Raw genomic sequence first — 12,973 nt, forward strand, 5'->3', positions numbered from 1 at the left:
TTTTTGTCTTATTGCTTTCTTTCTATTCTGTGTTTTTGTCACTTTTTAGTCATTGTCAGCTCACTTTGGCCTTTATTGTACTTCTTTGGTCGTTGTTGCTCCTTTTCCACTCTTTATTGGATTTCCTCTTTTTTGCCTGACCTAAAAATGGCCGCCGGGCCTCTCCCGCTTCCGATTAGCTGAAAATGCCCGATCCTAAAATGGACGCCCAAATCTCACGAGATCGCGGGACCTTTTCAGTTCCCGCCTAACCTCAAAATGGCCGCCTGGTCTTCCGCGACTCTGATTGGCCGCTTTGCCTGATTTCAAGTTGGCCGCTGGTGCTCTCGCGAGATCTCGCGTGTGATTTCTTTAAAGACTCTTGCTTGTTACTCGGGACGTCAGGGGCTTCTTACCGGCTTTCTGATGCGGCCGGAATATTTCTTCCTTTCTTCACTTGCTGGTCCTGTTGCGGCAGGGGTGGGCTACCGCACCGTACTTCGCCCAGTCACTCGGACCAGGGTGGGCTCCTGGCTCCGTGTTTCTCTGCTGCTGAGCACTGGACACACGCGCGACCTTGTTCCACAGACCCTCGTCGCCAGTTGTTGTGTCTGTTGTTGAAGCACAACAGAATTCATCAGTTGCAATCAGGTACCTTTATTGATTTAGATACAGCTCTCAATCTTGCGTCCTGCCTCCTGCCCAGTTCCTGGCTAACTGCCGTCCCCCACTCCTTGACCGAAGTGGTGTCCGGTTCATTGCTCCCTCCCACCAATCGGGGTCCAGGGTCCTAGTGCCCTGTGCCCAGGTCACGACATCGACCTTGGCTGGGAGGGGGCGAAAGGGAGGCCCCACCGACCACCAAGGAGGAAAAGAGCATTTCACTGCGGCTCGGAGGTGCATGAGATGCCAGAGACGGGAGACTGGGTGACTCCCCCACCCACTACCAAGCGCTGAATCCAGAGGCTTTGGGGGTTGAACGCAGGTCTGAAGAGGGAGGCAACCCACCTGGATCTGGCTGGGTGTTTTGACCGGGCCTTTGAGGGTGCCCCTTTCGACCCGGTGGAGAAGAGACGCAGGTCGGGGATCACTCTTGGGAGCGGCGGATGACATGTGGGCAAGGAGGGAGGCCTAGACATATACAGGGGTTCGAAGAGCACAAAGACACTGCTTGCACTGGGGTACTGAAGTGGACTTGGTCCCTGGGAGCTGAGCGATAGCCAGAGAGGGGAGCCGGGGCCTACCGGCTACCAACCCTCAGCCATACTTTGCCCAGTCCAGTACTGTCACAGGCCACAGATGATACACCGGATCAGAGGAGTTCGGAGTCATCTGGGCGGAGGGGGAGACAACGTGAGCCCCGGTGGTGGCGGAGACTGTCCAGCCCAGATTGCAGCAACAAAAGCACCCAGACATCTGAAGTAGCATCACACCTGGGAGGCGAGTTGCTCCGGACAGGGGTTTCACACAAGGCACATCAGAGGCGAGGAGCGGGAATGACACCCCTAGAAGAGGGCCAACCACAGGGAGGCGAGCGGTCCCCCTTGGCTGGTACCCACGAAGGGGACCGGGCAGTCCGATCCATTGCCGGGGCCACATAAGCCCCAGAGGCCCTAGAAGCTGCAGAGGCCGAAAAAGACCCAACAACCCCTCCAGAAACTCGCAGGCTCCAATAGCCATTGAGACAACAAACACCACCCCTGAATGAGATTAAAACCGGTGGGGCCACGTCACGCCTTATACAAAAGTTTGAACACCCCATTCCTGGGCCCAGTGGTTAACAGGGGACCCTTACGCCCTGGGGCGTATTTCATTACCACCCCACAGATTGTAACTGAGGGACACACGGGGGTGCCATGAGACTCCAAACTACACACCAGAAACCCCAGGTCTCTGGACCTATTCAAGAGGTCACAGAGCAGCCACAATCTAACATGTCCACAAATCGCATCAAGAAAGACCGAACCCTCAAAGACATACTCATATGCACCAGCGGGACCATTGCAGGGGAGGCGCCCTTGGTGACGGAGGCCCCCCAGACCCAGATGGGTCACTCATCGGAGGAACCGGTTGGCTGGTTGTGTAAGCACGTATGTGTTGTGAATGTAAAGGTCAAATGACGTGGGATGTCACTTCCACTACCCCTGACCACTGGATGAATTGACGTTCATGCTCCTGGTTGCTGGCGCTTTTCTACTAGTTGAAATATTTGTTTACTAAGTAGGTACGAGTAATGAAACATGGCAGGAGTTTTGAACTACTGTTCGGAGTAAGGAATGTAGCTATTATACAATCGAGATTCCTTAGACAAACTCAGAGAAAAATTTCAAGGAATGATGGATATTTTAAAGAAGTCTGTGCTTTATTCAGAGCTTTTAAAAAATGTAGTAAATTAGTGCTTTCTCGAATAAGCATGATATACACAGCGGAGAACCCACTTAAAGTAACATGTCAACATTTTAAATACTAGAGCAGGAAGCGTTTGCAGTTAATCTGAGTGAGATGGAAAATTCACAATACAACCTGTTCTGGCAAAATCTGCGGTTATTATTAACTCTGGGAATGATGGCTATGTAATGTTGCTGCAAAGGCTATTGTATCTTATTTAAAATATTACGAAATACATACCGCAAGCATGCTTTTGCAAGCTTGATGTGATTACTATAGGAATTCTATGTCAGGAATGTAGGCGAGCAATGCTTTTAAAATTAATGTTGTGAAGCCCGCAACGCCACTGACGGACCAGGACGGTCCCAAACCACGGCACCGTCCGCGGACAGTGCCCGCTATTGAGCCCAGCCCAACACGGTGCTCCACCTGCCTGGTGAGAGGTCACTGTCTGAGAAGAGGGGGCAGGCCGGCACAGGACGGAAAGCAGCGGTGCGTTTGCAGCAGGAGTTATTGCGACCACAAGGCGGAAAGCAGCGGTGCGCTTGCAGCAGGAGTTATTGCGACCACGAGGCGGCCCGTAACCGAATAGCTGCAATGAGCCTCGCAAAATGTGTGTCACAGGGCCACCTGAAGTGTGTATAATTTCTCAGCTATTTGGTTGGTAATGGTATTGGTTTTAAATTAGCAAATTAGTGCGCTTCAGGCAGCCAGGAAGCAGGTGCATGATCGTCCAGCATTGAGTGCGTGGAGGGTGCTGACATCGTAGCGGAGACAGGCGTCGTGGCATTCGCGGGGGCCCGGAGATCTGGAGCTGGGCGAGGTCCAGACACGGACGGGCACAGACGGGCTTGCCTTAGGCGCGCATTCGGCCACCATAGGAAGGGGAGGTGGGGAGAAGAGAAGGCAGCTGGGAGGAGGGAGCAGACAAATGGGGGTGCAGCGGCGGCAAAACGGGTGCAGGAATGGTTAAGGAAAAAGAAGGCAAATGGGCACAGGGCACAGAATAAAATACGGGGAACAAGGAGGAAGAAACGTTAAACAAATAAGGCAATACAATTACAAATACGAGGAAACAGAGGCAAAAGGGCACGGGGCACAGAATGTAAAACGGGGAACAAGGAGGAAGAAATGCTAAACAAATAAGGAGAAACTAAACAAATAAGGCAATGCCTGTTAACTTGCTTGTTACATACATGAGGGTGTTTAGATTTAAAAGTTTTGGTGATCTAACACTGTAGGGCCAGAGGCCAGAAAACCTTGCATTGAGGGTGGAATGCACTGCCTGTAATCAGTTCTATATGTGCCTGTGTGCTGTTCTCTGCAAAGAATAACTTGATGCTTAGTGCCTGGCCTTATGTTTAATTTTGTATGCGACAAAGTGTCTCTCATCGTCGTTGAATGTCATTCATAATTACACTGAAATTATGAAAATGTCACTCACACATAAGCAATATGAAACCTTGGCAGCTATGGGCACCACATCAGCATAGAACAGCCACGTCTTCATAAGTTAAAAAAAAATATTTTGATGATTTGTATAATACGGTTCTATGAGGATTCATTCACCTGGCCGCTACTAGCATTTAAAGTTTCTCGCGGTGCAGCGTGCACGCTCCAGCATCGATGGTTTTGAATTCCCAGCAGCCCTGATAGGAGCTCTTTAGAGGTCTCGGGAGATGATTAACTGATATGTTCAACAATGTCAACTCGAAATGATTCACAAGATAAAGAAGGAAAACACACACAAAATCCTCTTTAAGCTCATAATGAATATTTCTGTTACTTCCTAATACTGTCAATTATAACAAATGTGTATATTGAGGAGGAGAACACACTGATAAGGTTGATGGAAAAGTCTGATGATTTGTTGGTGGTATGGTCAACTGTACTAATTCTAAACAGACCGAGCTACTCCGTGGATTGATTGGACATTACTATAGACTTACTGAACTGTTGTCCTTCTTCGTAGGTTAGTAAAAGTTAATTAAAAAAAGAAATTGTTCCAAAGGAGGGAGGTAGTACGAACAATGTTAGCAGAAACAAGAATCGGCAAAGACAATAGTTTTGGTTTTACATACTGAAATGCACTAGCAGCTTCATTCATACACATAACAAATATAGCAATGGGAAGTAGCAATGCAACTCTCATCACACACACAGCATAAGGTGTATGTAACACTAGCAGCAGCAGTGGAGGAAGCCTTATTTTCACACACAGAAAAGATGCAGAAGGTGAAGCAGCAGTGGAGGAAGCCTTATTTTCACACAGAAAAGATGCAGAAGATGAAGCAGCAGTGGAGGAAGCCTTATTTTCACACACAGAAAAGATGCAGAAGGTGAAGCAGCAGTGGAGGAAGACTTATTTTCACACACAGAAAAGATGCAGAAGGTGAAGCAGCAGTGGAGGAAGACTTATTTTCACACACAGACAAGATGCAGAAGGTGAAGCAGCAGTGGCGGAAGGCTTATTTTCACACACAGAAAAGATGCAGAAGGTGAAGCAGCAGTGGAGGAAGCCTTATTTTCACACACAGAAAAGATGCAGAAGGTGAAGCAGCAGTGGAGGAAGCCTTATTTTCACACAGAAAAGATGCAGAAGATGAAGCAGCAGTGGAGGAAGCCTTATTTTCACACACAGAAAAGATGCAGAAGGTGGAGCAGCAGTGGAGGAAGCCTTATTTTCACACACAGAAAAGATGCAGAAGGTGAAGCAGCAGTGGAGGAAGACTTATTTTCACACACAGAAAAGATGCAGAAGGTGAAGTAGCAGTGTCGGAACCCTTATTCCCATATCGGATTGCCTCACGGTGGATTAATAGGACAGGGCTTTAGGGAAAGCACAAGGAGACACATGCAGAAGAAAACAAACATTGTGCTACAACTAAGCAACTACAATTATGCACATCACGATCTAGAAGGGTCTAGACAGGATTTATACAGCGCCTACCACCCAGTTAGGGTCTCACTGTTAGGGTAACATCTGTAGTAAGGAGTGCAGTTCTCAAAGTTACCTCTGGAGTGTTGCGCTCATTTTAGAGGCCAGCTCTGCCTTACTATGTCCTGTTCTGGAGATGCCCTCTGGAGTTTTGTGTCCAGTTTGAGATTTCGCAGTAGTCTGTTGCTCCAGATTCTGGAGGCTGCCTTTGGAGAACAGTGCTCAATTCTAAAGTCCATCTTAGGGGTGCTCTCTCCATTTCAAAAGGCCAACTGCGTAAAGTCTGTATACTTTTATTTTATTTACTCATACAATGTTTTGTATGATTCACAGCACTAAGAGTGTTTACGTTTCCGGGCCCTGAACTACTTAGTTTATACCTCCAACCATGTATTAGTCTCTGGGTTAGACAAAGTGCTGGAAGATCAGCTGCGAAGAGGCCGAGAGTTTATAATTAAAATAACTTGTTATATAGCATTTCACATCACACTTATTCATTTCTTAGTGATGTAATTAACAATTCTACTATTAGTCAATTTAATAGCAATCAAGACTACATCCAGGGTAATATGCTCAACTTGAGAGGCGTCATTTGGAACATTGTTTTAAGCTACGGAAGCCACCACTAGAGTAATGTATCTGGTTTTGGAGAGGTTATCTGAAATATTGTTCTGGAGTACACACAAGAACCATGGCAGGAGGTACCACCACAAGCAGGTTTTTAGTTCTAGAGGACAAATCTGAATTGTTGTCAACTCTGGGAGCCTCTCCTGAAATATTTCATCCAGTTTTGAAGGCCTTATTGTGCCTAGTTTTGAAAAACTTATCTTAGTTGTTGGGTTCAGTTATGGAAGCCTCTTCGCATGACATTATTCCAGTTAGAGACGTGCTGACCAGTTGCGTGGCCTCATCTGGAATGAGGAGTCTAGTCCCTGAACGCACCTCTGTTGCATTTTGCCCACTTCTGAAGGCCAGTTCAAGGGCACTGTGCACGGTGCTACAAGCCACATCTGGCATACTGAATGGAGTTCTGAAGATCACATTTGAAGTGCAGTTTAACTTGTTTATTTATTGATAGGTGAGTTTGTGTGAGAGTATGGATGTGGCAGTGAGTGGATGGATGGCTGGCTGGATGGATGGATGGATGGGCTAGTAGCAAATTAATGTGTAATTTGAGTTGGTGATTAACTGTGTATATAAACATACTTGTTCACTGATGCATACTGTTCAATGAAAAACCAGAAGAATTCATGGTTACGGGAATAGGCTGTTGAATAAATGAGGACATTGGTGGGTCAATGAGGGAAGTTAGGGATGAATGGAAGAGTTGGTGGATGAATAATTGAGTTAGTGCATTAATGAGCGGTTGGATAAATGTATGCTATATGATGTTTACACTAGGGTGTGCTCTGAAAAAAAGGAAGTCAGAAGGATAGTTAACACAAATGCTTTGCCAAACCCAGACACGGAGCAAACCAAAACTACAACACTGGTAGCTCATGCTTGGCATTCTTATTCCAAAACGCATAATTCATTCGGTCCCAGTGCTCCATGTCTGGGCTTGCCTGGCAGTGCTGCCCATTCTGATAGTCACAGAAGGCACATATTTTCTCAACAAGCCCAAAACCACGTTTGCCAGTGAAAGTGGTAGTATAAAGCTGTACGGGTTTTGATAATGAGGACAGGAGTGGCTGACCTGCTCCTCGGTAAGCCTCAGTCAAAAATAAGGAAAATTAATGACAATCACATCTCTTCCTGTGAAGCATCAATATAAATAATAGAAGCTAAGTGCACTGTGTTTATAGCAAAGTGCCCTATTGAGCGCTCTTTGTACCAAGGCAGGTTATGTTATGTGGTATGTCACTTCCGGACATATTGTATAAATCGCAATGCACGCCATTATAAACAGACCCAGAGGCTGGACAAGAAGGAGGGAGCAGGGGCAGGGAAGTGAGGTGTCGCTGTTTGATAGGACACACAGACTTCCTGCCAGCCCCCAAACCTCTCATACAATGATTTGTTTTTATTATCTGTGTAAAAGTTTTAGTAGTTATTACATTTTTTTTGTTTTAATTTTGCATTTTTAGTTCCTTAGTGGGATGTGGGTTTATAGGGGAATAGGGTGGGAAGTTATTTAATAGCCTCAAATTGTAAAGCGCTCTGATATCCTTCGGGAACAAGTTTGTGCTATATAAAACTTTATAAATAAAATAAAAAATAAAATATTGCTTCTTACGTACTCTGTCTGATGATCAAACGTGTTGCTGCATAACTATGTTCCTTCAAGTTGCTATATCCTCTAGGAAAACAATGCTAGATTATGGACTTCTTTTTCTCGCATTCCAATGTTTTAAACATCTGATGACTTATGAAATATGATGTTTGTGTATATTTACTGTATTTTTAGGTCTCGACTGGCATGGGCTGCGCACATGCGCAGTCTCGCTGACGAGATTTAATGATTTAGAGGAACTTCAGCAATGGGCTTTAAGCCCCGCCCCTCTTTTACATTGGCTGGCTTCACAGTTTCTGCTAAACGGTGGCCAGCCATTAAAAAGAGATTTTGATGAAGTGAACTTTTCTCTTTTTGAGACAGCCCACTTGGACGGGCTCGCCTGCTTTCCTTCTGAAGTAAAAGATTTCTTATTTTTATGGGGCCATGTTTAAACACTTGACCCCATAAAGATAAGAAACCTTTTACTTCAGAAGGAAAGCAGGCGAGTCCTTCCAAGTGGGCCGTCTCAAAAAGAGAAAAGCGGTTTCCAATGCTCCTCAAATACTTTATCCAATGTATCCTCTATCATTTCTGACCCCAGCATGACCACGCCAATTGTACTGAAGCATGTCCTCTTCCCAGTCATCGCCTCTCCGGCAGCCCAGCTACATTCCTCGGCAGCTAGCCCTCCCTTTCTTCTGTTCAGCGTGCCCGATCCTCACAGCGTGCCCTTTGCTCCAGCCTATATCCAACTTGCCCTTTCCGCTGCCTCTCCATAGCCATGCCCTCTACTCATGTCCCCCTGCTTACCGGCTCTCCACTCCCGTTTGCACATACACTCCCGGATTTTCCCCTCTTCCTGACGCCCTTGTTCTCCGCTGCGCCCGGTGACATGCGACACCATGTGCCAGTACTGTGGGCAAGGGTCAGGGCAGTACTCCTTTACCTTGGGCTTCCGCGAGGCAGACTCATTGCGCTCTCTGTGCGAAGTGGAATGCGCATCCTGCTGGCCGTGGAGCTGTGCAACCTGCCAGCCTCCGACAGTGAGGAGCCCGGGCACATCCTCCATACAACGGAGCGCAGCTCGACCTTGAGGAAAACCAGGCCTGGAACTCTGGAATGGGCATAACCGGTGTGAGCTGGGGGAGCATGCTTCCCGAGGGTAGACGTGGCAGCAATGTCATTTACACCACTCACAGACATGATTGTCTCCGAGGGCACTGGCAGACGCAGGGGTGCCCAGCTCACTTGAGACGTGAGCACGATGGGCAGGTCACACGCGCAGATATCATCGAGCTCATTAATATCAACTTTCACATTTATTGACTTAACAGCATTGACTACCAACATACCATCTTATGGAACTATACATTCATCATTCTGATCTCAAGCTCTCCGGTCCAGATGTGTAGAAATTTAAAATAAATGCATAAGAAAAACCACAATAATGTTATACAATTCCAAACAGAAACCATTCTGTGTTCTCAGTTGTTGCATTTACTTGCTGTCTGCTCTGAATTTTAAAGTCTGTAACTCTGACCAGTTCTGCTTGCTCTCATCTCAGCCATCTTTCAGCTGATTGCCCACATCCATTACTTTCCGGTCACGCACTGGCTCTTTCACCGAAACTTGCTGCATAGCCGCTCTCTTGCTTTCTCGCATTCATGCGCTGTTGTCTGTCACCATGTGTGAAGTCATGAGAAGAATTCGGAGTTGCACTTTATGCAAAAATAAACACGTGGTCTTGGGGGAAAATAAATCATTGGTAACTTTAATGTGACCATTTGTTTCTTTTCTCTATTTTGGCAAGTTCGTTTTCTCAAGTTTGTGTAGTGCTTTTCACTGTCCAGTTGAGCACGATGAAAGGAATGCATTAGATACTTTGGCTTTCCAATGCTTTCACAATGTAAATGCCCAATTATAGAACCCATTTTTGCAACAAAGACATTAAATACTAGAGCAGCCCGTCTGAGCGGCAAGTTAAGTTGGGCGCAATTAGGCTTCAGTCCAGCTCTTCATGGTACAAAGGTCGATAAAAAGAGAGCAGCTCAATATGGGGTGTTCATACAATTTGACCCAGGTCCTGTTTGTAGCTCGAACGTGTAAATAAGCGCTATACAGAACAAGTTCATAACTGCTATACAGCACAAGTTATCTATTTCTTGTAATTTCAGTCCAGCCCCAGCCTTGGCCAGGTAGTGTGGGAAGGTTTAACGCTACCAAGGTGAAGTTTTATCATGGTCGAAGCAGGTGCCCTCTACACCTAACAGCCAGTCCCCACCACTTTTGCTAAAACCAGGCATTGGCGGATCATGTGACGCATTTCTGTTGGATTGAATTGAATTAAAATCACAATTCTTAACACAGAAAATAAGAACACAAGTTAATCAAACTGTCTCTCGGTGCAGGTAAAAGAATCCCATAAAGTTGCCATGAATGCTATTTAGTCACATGGTAAACAATTACCTATTTGACCTCGTACAGAAGGAATTAAAGATGGTGAGGTCCCGAATGAGCAATGAAGATAAATGTTTGCTTGAAATCAAACATCTCTTCGTGGAGTATTAAAGTAATACAAGTTTCTATCAAAAGCAAAGTTATATCTCTGCCGAAACAAGAGAAAGTATATTTCACTGAAATTTAAGATACAAATAGCCATCACTGGCTACTTGGACACAATCTAATGACTCTGGGTCACATGACTGCAAATACATGGGTATTCTCCAAGTGGGGATTCTTCTTATTCTCCGAGGTGATGTCAAATGTAAAAGATCATATAGGGATGAAAGTAAATGAAAACCCTTGCTATGTTAAGCAGCATCCCATGCAGCTGTCCTAGACGTCAGCCCCAAGCAGAGCAGAGCAGAGCACAAAGCAATATATAGTAAACATGAACAAGTTCATTGGACTAAGAATGGACAATCTTCATGACAATACACCCATCACACGTTGTAGGATGTCTAGGGACAACGAAATACTACATAAATGGGTAGAATGGACAGGTCTTTAAAAAAGCAAAAATGAAGGATTCATTGTTTGAGGATTACCTGTTCTGCCCATCAGCCTTTTCTAGTTTTTCTTGCAGCTGTATCCAGTCAATAAGCGCCTTGAAATCCCTTACATAATTATCAAGCATCATTAAAACCTCCTGCAAATAAAATACATCAGAAAATATTAGGAATCATTTAACTGCATTCATAGCCATGAGCCTTTTATGCCAAGGGATTCATGTGATATTAATCCTCATAACTAAGCTTTAATGGAATTAATCTGGTACAGTTGGCGGATCTTGCAGCACCCCAGGTACAGTAGGTAGACTTGACAGATGAAATAAGGATATAGTGACATTGTGCCCAGATACTGCAGATAGTACACAGAGATATTTTAAGGCATTTAGAACATAACATAACATGCATATTTACACATTAGGGGGCAGCTTTCGGTACGGATAACTAAAATATCTATGCCAGCAGAACTTGAGGCTCTATCTGGAGACCAGCTGAGTGCAGTGTCCCGGTTTGTCAGGTCATACTGACAATTAATACTTTCACATCATGTAAGCAGAACATAAGAAAGTAAAAAAGATGTTGACCAATGCTTTTGAACGACAGTTTAGAGTGGGAAGGACAACCATTTGAGGAAGCTAAGCTTCAGCTAGATTTCATTCTTGCTGACTTATTTCTACGGTTTTCTCAAAATGCCAATAAAGACGCAATTAAAAAAAATATAAAACAGATAGTAGATGTAGGTGGAAGAAAGAAGTATGAAATGGAATCAAGACTAAGGGGCTGTAGAATTCGATCAACCCAACATTTGAAACAGGCCCGAAAAAACAATGGACACCTATATTCTCTTTCCCTTTTTAGGTTTCGCCTGGCGTTAGCAGCATGCATGCGCTGCGCTCGCCATGTGAGGGCTCCTTGGAATCAATACGGTTCCAGAAGTCATGTGTCCGCTCCGCCTGCAATTGTCATTGGCTTGCGTCGGTTTTCATCACTAATTATGCTGAAAATGCCTAGTTGATTTTACAGGAGGGTTTTTTATCCCCCCGGTTGCCACCCTGTCCGCTTTACGCCAGGCCCACCAGGACTGGATGTTTTACTGGCGGCGTGAGACGGGGCTTTAATCTTTACTCGTGGTGCTTTTTTTTTTTTACTATGTTGCAGAAAACCTCCATAACATCCTCGAGCACAATGGAATACTACAGTCTGGACACTTTTTCCCCCTCTCTCCCATGGGTCTCCCTTCTCTAATTTCTCCCCCGAGCCCCAGGGCCGTACAGTCTGTAACTTCCCCCTGTTATAGTTCTAACTATGACCATCTATCTATATGGTATCTGAATACTCTATCATTGGTCAAACACCAGCTTGAGATCTTTTATCTCCTAGACTCTATTAAGCCAGATATCCTGCTCATATCTGAAACTTGGCTTACATCTGATTCCATTCCCGATATATTGGCCGAAATCCCCGACAACTACTACATCCTTCAGGCAAACAGGCCACAGGGGAAAGTAGGGGGCGGAGTTGCTGCCATCATTTCTCAAACTCAAAAAGTCTCTTCCATTACTATGTCCAGTATCCCCTCGGTTGACGTCTTATTATTCAAACTTGACTCCAACAGGCTTCCCTTAACCTTCGCCCTTTTTTATAGACCACCTGCTTATCTACCGAAATTTCTTCAGCTATTCGGCAGTATGGTTGCCGAGCTGGCGATAAATCATGCTAAAATCCTTATCATAGGGAGTTCAATTACTGGCCCCATGATCAGTGCGAAAGCACTTGCTCAAAGGATTTCATGGATCTGCTAAATGGTCTTAACTTCACCCAGCACATCAACGCAGCCACCCACATTAAGGGCCATATCTTGGACCAGGTCCGGTCTTCAAACCCGGATATTTCGAACCTCCAGATTTCCCCTGGTGCCTGGTCGGATCACTTTCTTATTTCTTTTGCTCTTCCCATAACCGTACCTTCCAAATCCTGTACCCCGACCCTCTCACAATTAGGAACTGGAGTCGGGTAGACATTCCTTCTCTGTCTTTCCCTTGCTTCTTCTATACCTAGTCCCCCCCAGCTTTTTGGACCACCTCTCTCAGTCCACACCCAGGCTGAAGATTTCAACACCTGGTTGGCCGAGGCAAGGGATATCTTTGCTCCCTTGAAAACACTTAAAAACAAACGGCCACACGATGCCCAGCTCTGGTTCACCAAGGACCTGAAAGAGAGGAAACTCTCTCTTCGTCAGACCGAGCGTAAGTGGAGATCCGGCTACTGCCCCCTAAAGAAAATCATTTTTCTCACTGCCCTAAAAGACTACAAATCCGCCATCCTTGCAGCTAAAACCGAATATTGTTCTGCAAAAATCTTGAATTCTTCAAACAAAGTCAAAGAAATCTTCTCAATAGTGGACGGATTAGCAAAACCTGATCGTGTCTCCATTAAACCCCTGGC

General features: G+C 45.4%; 1 protein-coding gene across 2 annotated transcripts in view; it reads right to left on the bottom strand.

Moving 5' to 3' along the window:
* Nucleotides 1-12,973, bottom strand: part of SCAPER (S-phase cyclin A associated protein in the ER) — a 3,157,511-nt gene that overhangs the window by 2,727,260 nt on the left and 417,278 nt on the right. For both annotated transcript variants that reach the window (XM_086959426.1, XM_086959427.1), the window contains exon 6: nucleotides 10,568-10,668. In XM_086959426.1, the coding sequence (XP_086815552.1) occupies nucleotides 10,568-10,668 (101 nt within the window). The remainder of the gene's footprint in view (nucleotides 1-10,567; nucleotides 10,669-12,973) is intronic.

This window comes from Lissotriton vulgaris, chromosome 2_2 (genome assembly GCF_964263255.1).
Source record: "Lissotriton vulgaris chromosome 2_2, aLisVul1.2, whole genome shotgun sequence".
Taxonomy (NCBI): domain Eukaryota; kingdom Metazoa; phylum Chordata; class Amphibia; order Caudata; family Salamandridae; genus Lissotriton; species Lissotriton vulgaris.